Genomic DNA, 18,933 nt, shown 5'->3' on the forward strand with positions numbered 1-18,933 from the left:
CAGTTCAACTGTCACGTGTGTTCGGCCAGCGGTCCCCAACCACCGGGCCGCGGACCAGTACCGGGCCACAAAGCATGCGCTACCGGGCCACGAGGAAACGATATGATTTGGTGATAGGAGTCAGCTGCACCTTTCCTCACTCCCTGTCACGCCCACTGTTGAGACTGAACGCACGCGTCATCCATGTCAGCGCAGGAAGGAGATCAACTCCTCGAGCTTGCAAATGATGGCGAGCTGAAAAGCATGTTTGACATAACATCTCTGCCGGCATTCTGGATCAAAGTCAAGGCTAAATATCCTGAGATAGCCACGAAAGCACTGAAAACGTTGCTTCCATTTCCAACATATCTCTGCAATGAATGCCAATGAAAACTAAATTGCAGAATAGACTGGACATAAGGAACCTCTTTCGAGTATCGCTGTCTCCCATCACCCCTCGATAGGACCATCTTGTTGCAGGGAAACAAGCCCAGGGTTTCCACTGATTCAGCGATATTGGTGTGTTGCAATGATTTTATATGTTCATTATGGGGAAAATATGTGGTGTGTTTAATATCCAAACGTTACTTAAAATGTTATGATGCTATTGATTTATATAACCATATAACAATTACAGCACGGAAACAGGCGATCTCTGCCCTTCTAGTCCGTACTGAACGCCACTCTCACCTAGTCCCACAGACCTGCACTCAGCCCATAACCCTCCATTCCTTTCCTGTCTATATACCTATCCAATTTTTCTTTAATGATAATATTGAACCTGCCTCTACCACTTCTACTGGAAGCTCCCCTGATAATTGACTTATCGCTATATTCACGCGAGGAAAATATGTGCTGTGTGTTTAATGTTAAATTCGTTAGATAAACCCTTTTAGAAACGAAATTGAATGTATTAGCCACTTATCACCTATATTGCGTTCGTGATTAACACCCCCCCCAAAGAATCGCCAAAACCGATTTGTAGAAAAAAATCGGCACGCACACGCATGCGCACTGGTGCCCGCGCAAGGCTTCATGGTCATTGTAGTGTTTCTTGGGGTAAACCCAATGTATCTGACTGCTACTCTTGTTCATTGGCAACCTTACCACCGCCCCCCCCCCCCCGCCCCGGTCGGACGGTCCGCAAGAATATTGTTAATATGAAACCGGTCCGCAGGGCGATAAAGGTTGGGGACCCCTGTGTTAGGTAATGAGTATCTCCAGCTTTAATGGTGAAAATGCTACATGTAATCTATCAACTCGTGCCTGAATGTTATCGTGGTCTTGTGTATGGCTCATTTTGTGAGGAGTTGTGAAAGTAAAGGAACATAGTGCATTTCTTGCTGAACATCTTTACTTTTGACCTTCTGGTGGAAGGAAAATGGCCAAAGATGATTGGGCTTGGGTCATTGCCCTGAGGAGTTTCTGCAGTGTTGACTGGGCTCTGGTCTCCAGTAACAACAACCATTTTCCTTTGTGTAAGATATGACACTAACCATTGGTATGGTTTCCTCTTGAGGCCCTTCAGTGGCAATTACCAAGGTTCCTTAGTAGCCCAACCAGTCACTTGTAGCTTTGATCTATTGGGCAGTCATTAATGCTTTACTTCTGAAATTCACCAAATACATCCTTACCTCCTTTTGTTTTCTTCCCCCCCCCCACTCCATTCTCCACTTTCCGCTGGGATCACCCCCTCCTGGCACTTATCACTCCACAAGCAGAAGAAATGCTCCACCTGCCCAGTCATCTCTCTCCTCTCTGTCCTTCCATGTAAGGCAATCCTACAGCTGCAAATGTTGGGGTTGTCAACTGTATATGGTGCTCCTGATGGGGCCTCCTCTACATTGCAGAGACCCGGCGTAGATTGAGGGACCACTTTGTCGAGCACCTCAGCTCCATCTGCAAAAAAACAGGATTTACTGGTGTCCAGCTATTTTAATTCCAATTCCCATTCCAACATTTTGGTCCTTGGCTTTCTCTACTGCCACGAAGAGTCCGCACAGATTTGAGGAGCAACACCTCATATTCTGTCTGGGTAGCCTCCAACCTGATGGCATGAAGATAAATTTCTCCAACTTCTGCTCCCCACTTTCTATTTTCCTCTCTTGCCTCTTCACCTCACCTGCCTATCACCTCACTCAGGTGCCCCTCCTCCTTCCCTTGCTCCCATGGTCCAAACTCCTCTCCTATCAGATTCCTCCTCCATCAGTCCTTTACCTTTCCCACCTATCACCTCCCAGATTCTTACTCCAATCCCACGCCCCCCCCCCCAGCCCTCTTGGCTTCACCTATCACCTTCCCAAGTAATTCTCAACATTTTTGAATAGATACCAGTGTTGGAACTGTTTCGGTACTACTCTTTGGTTGGAGGTGTGTATGGTTTTTTGGGTAATGGACATTGAAAAATCACTTGGAGTAGGTTATCTTCTGTAGGCAAGGAGGCTTTGACCAAATGTTCCAGGGAATCATCTTAATAGCAGGAAGGCCAAATAAAAGGTCTATCTCCAGTTCACCCATAACAAGCCTCAAAATCATTGATACCAGCAGCAACTCCTGAACATGAGAGCTAAGATTATCACAAGTGAATCTCAAATTAAGGTTGACAGGTACCACCAAACTATGCTCTGCCATGAACATCATAGCTACAAAATACTTCTGTTCATCTTGGCTCAATAGCCACCTTACCAGACATGCTAGACATCCATATTGGAACATGATCCAAACCCTACAAACCAGTGACAGCCCCATCTCTATGGTGCACATGTTGGCTGATGATAAACAGCTGTCATCACAGCCTGGTTACAAACTAGAGTAATGAAGTGCCTGGCTTTATCCTTTCAAGAAAAGACCAGGGGTGATGGGGCGGAGGGGGGGGGTGGGGGACATGGTAGGAGTATCAAAACCAAGGGGAATTAGCTTGAAGGTGAAAGGAAAGACCTTTAAAAGGGATCTGAGGGGTAAAGATTTTTTTAAACAATGCTTGATATCTGGAATCTGCCCGAAGTGGTGGTAGAATAACAAAAGACAACATGTACCAGCTACCAAGATATGCCGATGACTATGTAGTGCGTAGACCATTCAGTAATGGAGCAAGACCCTCAAAGAGATGCTACTACAGCTCGAGGCAACAGAATTCAATTCTGGCACTGATTGTAAGGAGTTTGTACATTCTCCCCATGAGCGCTCCAGTTTCCTCCGAAAGTCCAAAGGCATACCAGTATGTAGGTTAATTGGTTATTGTAAATTGTCCTGAGATTAGACCAGCGTAAAATAGGTGGGTTGCTGGGTGGCATGGCTCATTGGGCCAGAAGGGTCTGTTCCACGTTGTGTCTTTGATTAAATGAATAGGTTTGCGGGTATTTTTGACTGCATCTTACTATTTAAAAAGTAATGCTCATTTCTGCACATACCCTAGAGTAGCATATATAATTGAGATATGAAGTGCTTAGTTGCCCAAGGGTAGTCATGGTTCTGTTAAGTGTGACAAACTGCACTTTAAGCCACACACATCAAAGTTGCTGGTGGATGCAGCAGGCCAGGCAGCATCTCTAGGAAGAGGTACAGTCGACGTTTCAGGCCGAGACCCTTCGTCAGGACTTTGATGTGTGTTGCTTGAATTTCTAGCATCTGCAGAATTCCTCATGTTTGCACTTTAAGTCAGTCCCTTTTACCAATGCTATCTTAAAGTTTTGGTGTTTGTATTTTCCATTTTCTTGCATTTTAGGAGATATCAATGCTCTAGAGCAGGAAAACATGTGCATCAAATAGACAGGACCATTTGCTTTGTCGTGAATCTGAGTGAAAAGGGAGAAAGAAACACTTTCAGTTGAACCAATGGTACTAGCAGAGACAGAAAGTGTTTGGATGGGTTAGAAACCAAACCACATGCCTAGGAAGAGGCATGGCTATGTGAAAGGTAAGCTGCAGCACAGTTATTATGAGACACGTGACAAAGATGATACTGCAGTGCTAGCAAGAGAAATTGTCTAGTTCTTCGGAAGAGTTGATTACTCAGACTACAAAGAGCCAGTTGCAAGAGGTTCAAAGCATTTATCCATATACAACTCTGAAATTTGTCTTCTCCAGATAGCCACAAAATGAAGAACATGAAAATCTCAAATAAAGAACATGAATGCCACTTAAAGTAAGAAATCCCGAGCAACATTAAAAATAATCAATTGCATTCCAATATTTGGGAATAGCTGCACCAATGGTTCAGATATCTGGAAAGGCAGTAAGAATCCATATACTTTAGAAACCATAGAAAAACTACAGCACAGAAATAGGCCTCTTGGCCCTTCCTGGCTGTGCCGAACCATTTTCTGCCTAGCCCCACTGACCTGCACATGGACCATATCCCTCCATACATCTCTCATCCATGTATCTGTCCAATTTATTCTTAAATGTTAAAAAAGAACCCGCATTTACCACCTCGTCTGGCAGCTCATTCCATACTCCCATCACTCTCTGTGTGAAGAAGCCCCCCCTAATGTTCCCTTTAAACTTTTCCCCCCTCACCCTTAACCCATGTCCTCTGGTTTTTTTTCTCCCCTTGCCTCAGTGGAAAAAGCCTGCTTGCATTCACTTTATCTATACCCATCATAATTTTATATACCTCTATCAAATCTCCCCTCATTCTTCTACGGTCCACAGAATAAAGTCCTAACCTATTCAACCTTTCTCTGTAACTGAGTTTCTCAAGTCCCGGCAACATCCTTGTAAACCTTCTCTGCACTATTTCAACCTTATTTATATCCTTCCTGTAATTTGGTGACCAAAACTGAACACAATACTCCAGATTCGGCCTCACCAATGCCTTATACAACCTCATCATAACATTCCAGCTCTTATACTCAATACTTTACTTAATAAAGGCCAATGTACCAAAAGCTCTCTTTACGACCCTATCTACTTGTGACACCACTTTTAGGGAATTTTGTATCTGTATTCCCAGATCCCTCTGTTCTACTGCACTCCTCAGTGCCTTACTATTAACCCTGTATGTTCTACCTTGGTTTGTCCTTCCAACGTGCAATACCTCACACTTGTCTGTATTAAATTCCATCTGCCATTTTTCAGCCCATTTTTCCAGCTGGTCCAAGTCCCTCTGCAGGCTCTGAAAACCTTCCTCACTGTCTACTACACCTCCAATCTTTGTATCATCAGCAAATTTGCTGATCCAATTTACCACATTATCATCCAGATCATTGATATAGATGACAAATAACAATGGACCCAGCACTGATCCCTGTGGCACACCACTAGTCACAGGCCTCCACTCGGAGAAGCAATTCTCTACTACCACTCTTTGGCTTCTACCATTGAGCCAATGTCTGATCCAATTTACCACCTCTCCATGTATACCTAGCGAATGAATTTTCCTAACTAACCTCCCATGCGGGACCTTGTCAAAGGCCTTACTGAAGTCCATGTAGACAATATCCACTGCCTTCCCTTCATTCACTTTCCTGGTAACCTCCTTGAAAAACTCCAATAGATTGGTCAAACATGACCTACCACGCACAAAGCCATGTTGACCCTCCCTGATAAGTCCCTGTCTATCCAAATGCTTGTAGATTCTGTCTCTTAGTACTCCCTCCAATTACTTACCTACTACCAACGTTAAACTTACCGGCCTATAATTTCCCAGATTACTTTTCGATCCTTTTTTAAACAACGGAACAACATGAGTCACTCTCCAATCCTCTGGCACCTCACCTGTAGACAGCGACATTTTAAATATTTCTGCCAGGGCCCCTGCAATTTCAACACTAGTCTCCTTCAAGGTCCGAGGGAACACCCTGTCAGGTCCCGGGGATTTATCCACTCTAATTTTCCTCAAGACAGCAAGCACCTCCTCCTTTTCAATCTGTACAGTTTCCATGATCTCACTACTTGTTTCCCTTAACTCCATAGACTTCATGCCAGTTTCCTTAGTAAATACAGACGTAAAAAACCTATTTAAGGTCTCCACCATTTCCTCTGGTTCCGCACGTAGCCGACCACTCTGATCTTCAAGAGGACCAATTTTATCCCTTACAATCTTTTTGCTCTTAATATACCTGTAAAAGCTCTTCGGATTATCCTTCACTTTGACTGCCAAGGCAACCTCATGTCTTTTAGCCCTCCTGATTTCTTTCTTAAGTATTTTCTTGCACTTCTTATACTCCTCAAGCACCTTATTTACTCCCTGTTTCCTATACATGTCATACAACTCCCTCTTCTTTATCAGAGTTGCAATATCCCTTGAGAACCAAGGTTCCTTATTCCTATTCACTTTTCCTTTAATCCTGACAGGAACATACAAACTCTGCACTCTCAAAATTTCTCCTTTGAAGGCTTCCCACCTACTGATCACACCTTTGCCAGAGAACAACCTGTCCCAATTCACGCTTTTTAGATCCTTTCTCATTTCTTCAAATTTGGCCTTCTTCCAGTTCAGAACCTCAACCCTAGGACCAGATCTATCCTTGTCCATGATCAAATTGAAACTAATGGTGTTATGATCACTGGAACCAAAGTGCTCCCCTACACAGACTTCTGTCACTTGTCCTAACTCGTTTCCTAACAGGAGATCCAATATTGCATTCCCTCTAGTTGGTCCCTCTATATATTGATTTAGAAAACTTTCCTGAACACATTTTACAAACTCTAAACCATCTCGACCCCTAACAGTATGGGAGTCCCAATCAATATATGGAAAATTAAAATCCCCTACCACCACAACTTTGTTTCCTGCAGTTGCCTGCTATCTCTCTGCAGATTTGCTCTTCCAATTCTCATTGACTATTGGGTGGTCTGTAATACAATCTCACTAATGTGGCCATACCTTTCCTGTTTCTCAGCTCCGCCCATAAGGACTCAGTAGACAAGCCCTCTAATCTGTCCTGCCCGAGCACTGCTGTAATATTTTCCCTAACAAGCAATGCTACTCCCCTACCTTTCATTCCTCTGCCTCGATCACATCTGAAACATCGGAACCCTGGAATATTAAGCTGCCAGTCCTGCCCCTCCTGTAGCCAAGTTTCACTAATTGCTATAACGTCATAATTCCACGTGTCAATCTACGCCCTCGACTCATCCGCCTTTCCCGCAATACTCCTAGCATTGAAATATATACACCTCAGAAGATTTTTACCACCACTCACAACCTTTCTATTAGCGGATTTGCTTGAACTTTTAACATCATTTATGTTCACCCCAGCCACACTGTCAGATAGAAAGTTGGGATATCTGTTCTCTTCATTGGTGGTCTTTTTTTTAATGGGTTCATTGGTGTTTCTTTGTTTTGTGGTTGCCTGTGAGGAGACAGATCTCAGGGTTGTATAATGTATACATAGATAATAAATGTACTTCGAACTTAATAGCATTGAGGGTAAAGGTTACTATAAGAATATGGAGTCACAATCATCTTGAGGATGTATTTAATCATTTGCTCACTTCCAGGCCATGCTTGCAGCTTCAGTTGACTGACTGTCACAATAAAAGTTTAAAAACTGAATTGCAGGAAATTTTACAACTCAGGACTCTATTCAACCTGTTTCTGTATCGGTTTAAAAAAAAGCTTCTCTGCCTAATCCCAGTTCTAGCGATTGAATTGTTTACTTGTAGTTCTTCCAATACTCAGGTTTTTTTAAATAAATGTTTGCAATGCTTGCTGTTCTTTTCCACCGTTTCAGTCAGCAGTCTCAGACCCTTGACATCCTTTGGGCAAAAGCATTTTTCTTACCTTGTAGAAGTCGTGGCAAGGCAAGGAGGGTCTTTGAAAAGCCCAGCTTTCCTTTTTTACAGCAGCGAACCAGACTTTACTAAGATGACATAAGAATACAACGTATAAAAGAAGGAATCAAGGGGCGATTACTTGATTAATTTCAAAGTATCATCAGTTGTTAGCTTATAGTTTCCATTGACTTAACACCGGCATTGTGAATGGTGATTGATTTTTGCAAGTAAGGAATTCAAATGTACAATTTATCAGAGGGCAGAGTTAAAAATGATGCCAAAGAGTGACTTCTCCCAGCTCATCAGCAAAGCAATTAAATTCTTCCTATTCTAATGTCTCTATTATTCTTTTCAGGATGGCTGGGGTCCTGTTGGGATCTTTGATCTACAGTGACACCCAAAAACTTTTGCACAATTGTGTATTCCTGTCCTCGGAGCTCGCCAATCGGTCGCATTTCAGTATGTCCAGGTTTGGCCTGATGTCAGGCAACATTGGAGCCTGTGGACACCAATTCTCGCAGGTGTCACAAACTAGCAGGAGCTGGAACATCGAAGACAGTGGGAGTGGCTATCAGGGGGCTCTACAATCGAGTCGGGGAACTCTAAATAAAAAAAGCAATCCTTCAGACGGACTACAACATTGATATAGTGACTGGTGTCTCCCCTGTTGCTATGGAAGGAGCAATATCTGACTAACAGAGAGACAGAGAAAGCCTGTGGGACGTTGAAATGTTGCATTGAACTGTTAGGTTTTGATGGACTGTAGACCATGATCTCTCTGTGGGGGGCTTTGCTTTTGCTTGCATGGTGAGTGCTGGGTATGCTGATGTTTTACACTAGAATAATGAGGGGGAGGGGTGATGTTGATGCTCTTTGTGTGTGGGAGGGTGCTTTGGTGTTCTTGTGTCTTTCTTCTGTCATTAATTCTGTGAGTTTTTATCTTCTGTTTCGAGGATATCTGCAGAGAGTAAGAATTTCAGGTTGTATATTGTATTCATTCTATGCAACTATTGGAACTATTGAAATTATGAATATCAGTTCTTTTTAATAAAGGCATTTCTCTGTTCCAACTTCAGAACAGTGTAGTGGCAAGGGCCATGCTGTTTTCCTTGTGCACAAGTGAATAAAAGTACGATTGAGTTTTCAAAGTTTAATTAATCGGCATAGACAATCTCTTAGAATTTATCAATTTTATTTATTATTATTATTATTATTTATTTTTGTATTTGCAGAGTTTTTTGTGCACCGGTTGAACACCCAAGTTGGTGTGGTTTTTCATTGATTGTATTATGGATTTATTGAGTATGCCTGCAAGATATTGAATATCAGGTTTGCACATGGTGACATGTATGTACTTTGATAATAAACTTTGAAATTTGAATTTACTTTAATTTTTTTGTATTATAATTTTTCTTGAGTTTTCAAAAAGAATACATGACTTTAATTATTTTTAAATATATGCCCCTCTATACTTGGGTGGAAAGGTCCTCATTGGGTCTAACATTCACTTCAGTGAAATTTCATTTCAGTCTCCCCTGTTGGAGAAAAATGAATCCTGCCTTAAAGCTCAAATTTTCCATTCCTGGTCATTTCCATTTATGCCTCCTTAGCACCCTCTCCAGCTTTGCTTTGGCCATGACTGTGTGCAGACTCAAGCGGTGTCCTAACCACTAATCTATGTAATTTTACTACATCTTTCATAGTCTTATATTCAGTAGTTCATCTAAGAGAGGAAAGCTTTCCATGTCTCTTTAACCGCCTTTTCTAATTTGACCTATTACATTTCAAATCTTATTACTGAACGTAACAACCATACACTATCCTCATGAAACCCCATTGGGCCACGGTGTTCCAGTCATGTAAACGTCTATCAACCATTGCATTGTATTCTTCCTGTCCCTTCGCAAATTTTTATCCAAAATTGGCTTATCTCCCCAGGACCACTAAGGCCTTGTATATTTGACCAGCCTGCCCACTGGGACCTTTCTATTGCCTTTAGAAAATCTATATATACTACTTTATTCTTTGCAGAAAATATTGAATAAAAGTTAGCCAGACAGGACCCTTCCTCGAGAAATCCATGTGGAATGCTCTTGTTTAATCTTTGTGTTTCAGATGTAGCTTCAGAAATCCTCTTGAATTAATTCTAATAATTTATTTGGGACTGTAATTAAATTAGCTGGCTTTTTAGTTAAACCAAGAAGTTTATCTCTTTTTTTTAACAACAATTCAAAGTTAGCAAGCCTTTTTTAAAAAGGAGTTAGGGCCTCCATAATTTGCTCCTTTGCTTTGCTATGTTTAATTGTCTGGTATATTTCAAGACTGATGATTTAGCCATTTTAAGTGTTTCTAAATGTAATGCTTCCTCTCTTTGCTTCTGCCATCACTATTTCACACTTCCTCTTCAACTACCCGATTAGCATCTTTTGTGTAAACAGTGGCAACATATTCATTTTACCGCATCCTCGACCTCTGTACATGGGTTATCTATTTTGGTCCCATATCGGCCCTACTCCTTTCTTGCACTTTGTGCGTTAAAGCACCTTTTGGAATTTCCTCATTTTGTCTGTCAATTTATGTTAGTGGCCAAATAAAACGAAGTGATATTCAACTCTGAATAATTCAGAAACCGCAATACACTGTGTCACTCATGTTATGTTCATGAGTTACAAGGTTATTTCCGTAGTGTTGCAACTCTGTAAACTACCGAATTGCGGCTTGAATTTCTAATTCAAAAATGATACGAGTATATGTTGTGTACGGACTGTTGAGTGGACGAGGGATGGTGTTTTAAAGAGAAGTCTTGCTTGAAAGCTACTTCATCCAGGCCAAAAAATAGTTTTTCATCGCGGAGGAGAAATATGTAAGGCTATTCCACTGAATCGCAACACTTTTATCATGGCATATAAACGAAGTGTAAAATGAGATCTGGAAACGGACGTTGGTTTTTAAGAGGGGGTTGGTGAGTGCAGGTCTGATTAAATTACAGGATGAACAGCTCCTAGACTGTACCTCGGCCTGACCTAGGGATTGTCCACAGGTGCAAGAGGAGAATGGGAATGTATCTCGTAAAACATGACTTCCTGTCCTCTCTTTACGAGAACAAGCGAGCAAAGGCGGACTGGCCGCCTTTCATCAGCAACTGGTGGTCATCGCCAAACCATTGGATTTTGACTTAATTTATTTGTTCAATTTCCAGTAACGTTGGCGTAAAATAACTTCCAGTTAGCAATCAATCTAAAACGATAAGTGAAGAATCTAAACTTTTGTTTTGGAATTTTAAAAAAGCTGAAGCAATTCCTTTTCTAAAATCAAGGTGTGAATTAAACACAGATGGGGCGGAGCCAGCGTTGTTTACTACAGTACGATTGCTTCAGCAGTTTTGGCCAATGGGCCTTAAGGAACGCTCATGGAACGTTGGCCCTGGAATGACGTCAAACGTGACACAAAAGTAGAGGACGACAGTCAGAGTGTGTAAAGCTTGTGCGTTAAATTTGGAGTAGAGATTTGTAGTAGGAATGTCTCTGGTCTTTCCGTCTTCGGTCGGTTTTGCGTGAATACTTTTGCCATTGGATTGTGTGTACTATTCCCTGTAATTTCAGATTCGGGGCATGGGTGGGAATAAACAATGATAAACCATTATCTATTCAAAAGTTAATTTTATTGTCAAAGTATGCCACTGTGATCGGTACCAAGATATTAAGTACGGTTTGGCTGGGCTCCGAGATGAAAGTGTTGCCATCGGGAGGGTTATGCGACCGCCATTTCATTACAAGAATTCGAGCCGGGGACCCGCCCCCATACTCCCCTTTGGAGCCACAGCGCCGCCACGAAATGCAGGAAGGCTGGTGTGTGAGTGGAGGCCCTGGAGACTGGCGACGTAAACTTGAACGTAGTGAAGTTTAATCTTTCCGTGTCTACAGATCCTATGAACGGAGATGGCTCGTACAAAGCAGACCGCCCGTAAATCGACCGGGGGTAAGGCGCCCAGGAAGCAGCTGGCCACCAAGGCGGCTAGGAAAAGCGCTCCGTCCACCGGTGGGGTGAAGAAGCCTCATCGTTATAGGTGAGTGGACTCCGGCTTGTACGGTCTCCCTCCCGTCTTTTAAGGTCATGGAATAATTCCCCATTAATAGATGTCCTCCTTTACGGTCTGTAATTACTTGTACCTTATTCCCTGAGTTATTTTAACTGAGCCTGTGGTTCAATTTGTCTTATAGTTAATATGTTTCGGTCTGTAAAGTCTCTTGCTGGTAGGGCCTGATTGACAATAGGAGGCACTTGTTGACTGCTCGGGTCAATGTAGAAATCTTCCAGTCAGAGCCGTCCGCGTCAGTCGTCACTTTGGTTGTTTTTGATGTTGGGCTCCCCACGGAGACACGTGGCGACTCCCTGCACTTTCACTGGATGAATTTGCCTGTTGAAATTGTACTGTGAACGCAGTTTATGAAACAAAAACAGTGTGATGATTCGTTGACCGTTTATTTATTTTCATAAATGCGGCCTGACCTACTGAGTTCCTTCAGCATTATGTGTGTGTTGTTTTCTGTAATACTCAAGTCAGGTAGCATTTGTGGAGAGAGAAACAGTTAACTTTCCGGGTTGCTGCTGAGTTATCACCAGAAACGGGGGAAAATTAAAACTGTAGAGAGAGGTCCGATTGTATGTTATGTGGTGTGCATCAGCGATACAGGTGGTAGTGGGGCAGGCCGAAAATGGGAGAGATAAACTTTGAACTGGCAGTAGAGGAGAAAGGAAGAGTAAAAATTGATCCCGGGGTGCTTGAATGTCTAAAGCTGGTATATTTGTACTCCAGAAGCCTACTTCGAGCGACTGAACTGTGTATATTCCTACTCCAGTGATACTGATACGGTGATGAGGTCAGTGTGATATCTGCCACAGGTATGAAGGGCTTAACTTCCGTAGACAGCTTGGGAAGTGATGTGCGCTTCTCTTTTGATGCAACCATGTTGGTTTTCCCCAGGCCCTTTGGCTTCTCCCTATATCCCAAGGATATGTGGATTGTTTGGTTTTAAATTCCACGGTAAAATGTCTTTCCTGTGTATGTGAATGGTAGAATTTGAAGGTGTGTGGAGAAATAGGTTGCAGGGAAAATTAATGGGGAATAGAATAGTTATTTTGAGCTGGTATCGGCTTTATTGGCTGAAATTTCCTCCCTCCTGCCTTAAAATAATGAAGAAATGAAATTGTAAATTTGTCTGAAGGTTTACTCTGCCAAAATTAGAATTCCATTAAGGACACACACTGTTACTGAAATGCTGATGTTGAACACTGAAGAATCTGTACATATTATGATTTATCATGTGTTGCAGACCTCCATCCACTATTTGTTAAGTGTAACACTTTCTGTTGGCCATTTGCCAGATGTCCATTTCTTTCCCTTGATGTGTCAGTTCAGTGTTTCCAGTTCAAGAATAAAAACTAGGCTGGTAGACAGAATGGTCAGGCTAGGCAATTATATCAGCACTTGTAACACCATGTTCATATAGATTACTGTACCTTGCTGTTCCTCACTTCCAGCAGATGCCTGTGCCTTGATTGAGATGAAGGGACAGTAGGAAGGGTGTTGTAGAGGCCCTTCACTTTTTTTCCCAATTAAGTGGGATACTGTTTAAAATGACAGGTAATTGAAATCTTAATCACAAACACCATTCATTTCAATGAAGAAAAATGACAAAGTCAAGATTTGTATTGTTTCCATTTTATTAATATTATACATATTTATAATTGAGTCAACTCAATTAAATAGATTTGTTTTCTACTATGGTCCAAGTTTTAATGGATCATTTTTATTCTGAAATTTTGAAAATTATTTAAAATTGTTTATGAATATTATTAACTTTGAATTTTTTAATATTTAGAAATACAGCGCAGTAACAAGCCCACCCAGTCCAACACCATTCAGTTACACACCTGACCAATTGACTGACTAACCAATACACAGTTTTGGGGAGACCGTACGTACTCCTTAGTGACAGTGGCAGAACTGAACCCAGGGTGCTGGCACTGTAATGGCATTATGCCAGCTGCTCCACAAGTGTGCCACTCTTTTGACAGATAGAAGTATTTCTGTCTGTCAAAAGGGCTTGTTACCTTAGGCATGAACATTCAGCTCATCAGCCAGAAGTTGTCTTCGAGGACATGGCAGTTTTAAGGGTTTTTTTTTCATGAAAGTATATCGGTGATATATGCAAACTGCAGATACACATGTAAGAAGAGGCTTATGCTATTTGATATACAGAAACAATTTACTTTCCATATACTTGTCATTTGTCAATTAATCTTTGAAATATCATTGATCTTAGCAGCATCCAAAGATGGCAGTAAAACTATCACCTGGTCTTAATCACTTGCCAGCTTGTACTCTTTCCCCACCCCAACACCACTTTATTCTGGCTTCTACCCCCTTCCTTTCCAGTCCTGATCAAGGATTTCAGCCCAAAATGTCGACTGTTTCTTCCCCTCCGTAGATGCTGCCTGACTTGCTGTGTTCCAGTATTTTGTGTGGCTGAAATAACTGTTGTGCAAATGTGGATGTGCTAATTTGCTGCCAGTCACACAACCAACTGGGAATGCCCTTCTTCAGAAAGGATTATGTAGGTAAGCACAGATATGAGAGTAGCAAGTGCAGAGAGATCATGTTATGAGTATTTTGTGGTTACTGTGGTTTCCTTTATGGCATTGGAGAAATGTCAGCTGAAACTACTTTGGCTTAACCTGACTGCTTTGCTAAATAGAGTGCATTTGCATTTTTTAGTAATGTTTATCTCAACACAAATAGGCCGGGCACAGTTGCTCTACGAGAAATCCGCCGATACCAGAAGTCCACTGAATTACTTATCCGTAAACTACCCTTCCAGCGTCTGGTCAGGGAAATTGCCCAGGACTTCAAAACTGACTTGAGGTTTCAGAGCGCTGCAATTGGAGCTTTGCAGGTATGGTATCTAATATTAGAAACTTCAAAGCGAGTAATTCTGTTTGTGCCTATAACTGTAGGCTCAAATACCGATATAAAATCAATATCTAATACTTTGCCATTATCCAGTCACTTACAGTAAATACTTGTAGTCTGCTGATTAGATGTGAAGTACATTTAATGTTTGCATGTGGAGTCCTGCATTAGTTTCAAGTACACTTTAATTCTGAACTTGTTTAATTTATACAGCCCTATCAAGAATATAAAACTTGCCGTCATAGGATCCTAGTGCCTGATATTGTACATTCCTTTTGAGGATATACATCAGTGTTTGAGATTTCTTTGGGACTATGTCTAATTCTGTTCTCTAGCCAGGTTGAATACCTTGGCTCAAACTTTCAAGGAAATGAATGGATAATGTGGAAGGAACAAACCATGAGCATGTTACATGTGGGGAAAATCTCAGGCAGTTTATATCGTTTTACAATGGGTTTTTGACCCATTGGAAGTTAGAGTATAAAGGTAAATGTATAAGAAAGTAAATGTTAATTTATTACAACTTTTTAAGTGAAAGATTTAACTTAATTGCAGGAAGCCAGTGAGGCCTATTTGGTTGGCTTATTTGAGGACACCAATTTGTGCGCCATCCATGCTAAAAGAGTAACTATCATGCCCAAAGACATTCAGCTGGCCCGGCGAATCAGAGGAGAACGTGCTTGAAATTATGCATTATGTAAAATTTTCTCTAAAAGTTAATTGTATTTTGGAATCAGTATTTGAAAATGATAATTTCTAAAGCATTTTTGGACTGTAGTCTTGACTTGTGAAGGCTAGGCCATGTTTCACATTTTTGTTAGTATTGACAGCAACTTGCAGCATTGAAGTAGCAGATCATTTTGTAAGCATTCCATGACACTTGGCTCAGGTTTCAAAATAAAACATTTTGTATCTTTAGTCTGTAATGTTTTTATATCACACAAATTGGGGATGGGAACTGCAGACTTCGTATTGCAGTTTTTTTTGGGGGGTAGAGGTTGTTTCCGCCGAGGTTCTAAATTAAAGTTCACTACCTCAGCTATGTCAAATGGCATTTCTTCAAATTCAAAGTTTTATTTTGAAAGGTGAAAGCTGTTTTGAAGATCTGTATTTATTGCTCAAGAAGCTGTTGGTGAGCAAAGTTGTAACTTGCAGTCAGGAAAGTTTTTTTTAAAAAAAACTGTCCTGAAGATTTTTTGACATGAGTTATTAAATCTTTTTTTCCCCCCAGGGGGGCTACCTGACCTGGTGTTTTTCTAGCATTTTCTATTTTTATTTCGTATGAACTAAAATATTACACTATCTGGATTTCAACTATTATTGGCCAACACACACCCCAGCATCCTTGCTCTATATGTCTATCCTTCCAAAATATGAAGTACTCTAGAGAATATTTTAGGTCCCAGTCTTCACATAATCAAGAATATGCGTTTTAAACATGTGTGAAGGTGGAATTGAAAACTTATATAAAGTTGGAAAAAATGGGGATGGAAACAATAGGCCAACCAAGATATTACTGTTAATTAAAATACCAGATTTCTACTATGGTTTTATTTCTGGTATTGTATTCCCCAGTCACCTATGAACATTGTGAAGGGCCTGCTGATGGAGCCATACAAAAGAGTACACAACAATATTCCAGTTCTTGTTTTCAAAAATATAATTACAGAAGTACTTCAGTTTTTAAAAAAATCAACTGTTTAGAACAATCACAATGATCGAATGCAAATGGTTCCTTTGTATCACAATTCTTACCTTTCCATCTGACAGATTGTTTGTACCAATGATTCCTGTGTTAGTTTTACCTGATTAATGTTGCTTTACATATCTAGAAACATGCTGCATTCCAGCAATTATGGTGTAACAAGATGGAGGTGAGAAACATTAACATTACATAATTGCACAATAATGTATTTACAGATGGTAAAACAGGCTTTAGATCAGATGACATGCATATTAAAGGACAATATTCAAAAGACTCACCTGCCTGTCTCCCAGAACAAAAGAAAACACCACCAACCACCTTCCACTCATTCAGTACAAATCCCTCTACCTCTTTTTGGGCTCTCAATTAAATGGACACATGCTTCAAGTTGAATATAGAGTAGGAAACCAGGCTAAGATGTATTTGGCTTGTTGTTACCATCTGCCCACAGATACACAAGGGAAGTTGCAGTACTTATGGTTGCAGGTCTGCTGAAACCTGCCATGTCTCACTTCACTTCCGCCATTAACATGCTGTAGTTAAACTGCAATATCAGACTGATATTAATAGTGCATTATTGTCATCAATAATCAGAGAATGTGAAGGGCTAAAACCTGAAACTACTCATGTAGTTTAAATGTTTTCTCCCCAATGACTGCTCTGACAGGAGAACTCAGTTCCTCAGGCAAAGGCCTTCCCAGATTATTGAAACTTTATAAATAAGGTATTAATAGAAATGTTCGGTCTCAACATTGCAAATTAGGACTAAGAGGTGAAATAGTGACAATTTTGACCTAGCTCAAAGAGACAAAGTAGCTGCTAAATAATACAAGTTATGTTGGTGCCACAAAGACTTTAACTGAGTAACCACACACACAGATCAAGGATTAAATGTGAACAACAACTGGTGTAGAAATAGATTGGAATAATTGATGCAAACAGAATATAACTTTTACCATTCAGAGACAGGTCATTCAATGCTTAGTTCTCAGTTAATACTAAGCAGGAAGAAAAGCATGAAGTGTTGTATCTCTCAAATTCTGCTTCTGAAAGAATCTCAAGAACTTGGATGGAATATTCCAACAATAACATTTCAACCTGTACAAATTTAAACTGAGGTTCAGCCAGTGTGCAGTTAGAGGAAATAAAAGCAGAAAATGCTATAAATACTCAGCAAGTTGGGCAACATCTGTAGAGGGAGTAACAGAATTAACGTTTCAGGTCAACAATCCTTCATCAGAATTGGGAATAGTTAAAGAAATTAAACAAGCCTACATTGCAACGAAAGGAAATGTCTCTATCCCGCTATTACCTAACTCCTATATTTAGACTCTTGCATTCCTCCAGTAAAGCTTAACAGAAGTTAATGGAACAGGATCAAAGGATACATTATAGGCTTCAGAACTCAAAAATTTTAAGTTAATCAACCAATTCAATGTTGGCATCCTATTTTTACTTTCAGCTTTTTTATTTACATCACTTCCAGACATACCTTGCTAATCTTTCTCACTCTCTAAGCTTGCACCACTATTATTGGTGTCTTTCACTCTCCCTTGGCTTCAACCATCTCAGACATTTTTGTCTGCCTGTCCCTCCTTCCCATCTCTTCCACTTAAAACAGTTCATTTTTAATTTTATTCAGTTGTAATGGAAGGTCATTAATTTGAAATGTTGTTAAGTTCTGTCTCCACGGATGCTGTCTGAACATTTGAATATTCCCAGTATTTTCAGTATTATTTCGTCTATCAAACCTCTGCAGTGATTTGCTTCTGGACAGTAGTTACATATTGTGTTTTACCATCTGTACAATTCACATTATTGGTCTCTAACTGTGGGAGTTACCATCCTCTGTTTACTAATTTGCTTGTCTGGTTGCTTGGCATCTTCTGGCTCAGCCTTTGACAGTTCGTAGTCAGGTAGGTGGTCACCCAGTGTTTGTTCCATGATTCTATCAGCATCAGTTTCTTTCCTGAAGAAGCACCAAGCTAAAAATGCAATTCCAGCAAGGCTGAAGGGAAGTACTTTCCACAAAGATCTCTGATAACTACTGCCCATGGTTTTCTCCACAGAAGAAACACGACTGGTTGCCTTACTGGTACTGAATTTTATGGCTCCAACTTCTTCATTAGTAATGTCCTGTAGTGATGGTTTGTGATCGCCTGGAGCTGTAGAGAAGGAAGCTCTTGCTGCGACGTTCTTTCTGAAGAGAAACAAAATCACCAACAGTTTGTCTGAGTAGGCCATTAAACTATAAATTATGCTGGAAAAAAAGACCATCTTTCTCCTCTCCCTAAAGGTGACTCCATCTCTCAATCCCCTTCTAGTAATCCAGAGAAGAAGCTCTTGCATACGTTTACTGGCTATGAGGATCAGACAGGATTAGAATATGTGCTGTCAAGGGTGGCCACCCCACGAAACATTTGTTGCCCACAATCTGCATCTTATGTTACATTCAATAGAGTTAATAATTCAAGTTCCCTAGTCACTGACACCGTCCCTCTTGGCATTGGTTTAAAACACAATGAGGATTTTCGCAAAATGTATTTGCCTCCTA

The 18,933-nt window shown here is 40.8% G+C and overlaps 1 protein-coding gene across 5 annotated transcripts; it reads left to right on the plus strand.

Moving 5' to 3' along the window:
- Positions 1 to 10,435: 10,435 nt before the first annotated feature.
- Positions 10,436 to 18,188, plus strand: h3f3a (H3 histone, family 3A). Of its 5 annotated transcripts, none has more exons than XM_063058769.1 (4): positions 10,436 to 10,564; positions 11,625 to 11,767; positions 14,504 to 14,657; positions 15,230 to 18,188. In XM_063058769.1, the coding sequence occupies exons 2-4, from the start codon at positions 11,640 to 11,642 to the stop codon at positions 15,356 to 15,358; spliced, it is 411 nt and encodes a 136-aa protein (XP_062914839.1). In that variant the 5' UTR covers positions 10,436 to 10,564; positions 11,625 to 11,639; the 3' UTR covers positions 15,359 to 18,188. The 5 variants fall into 5 exon arrangements, with proteins under 5 accessions (XP_062914839.1, XP_062914838.1, XP_062914837.1 ...); XM_063058768.1 differs by lacking the exon at positions 10,436 to 10,564 and adding an exon at positions 11,078 to 11,171; XM_063058767.1 differs by lacking the exon at positions 10,436 to 10,564 and adding an exon at positions 11,102 to 11,184.
- The last annotated feature ends 745 nt before the right edge of the window (positions 18,189 to 18,933 follow it).

The sequence above is a fragment of the Mobula hypostoma genome, chromosome 9 (assembly GCF_963921235.1).
Source record: "Mobula hypostoma chromosome 9, sMobHyp1.1, whole genome shotgun sequence".
NCBI lineage: Eukaryota > Metazoa > Chordata > Chondrichthyes > Myliobatiformes > Myliobatidae > Mobula > Mobula hypostoma.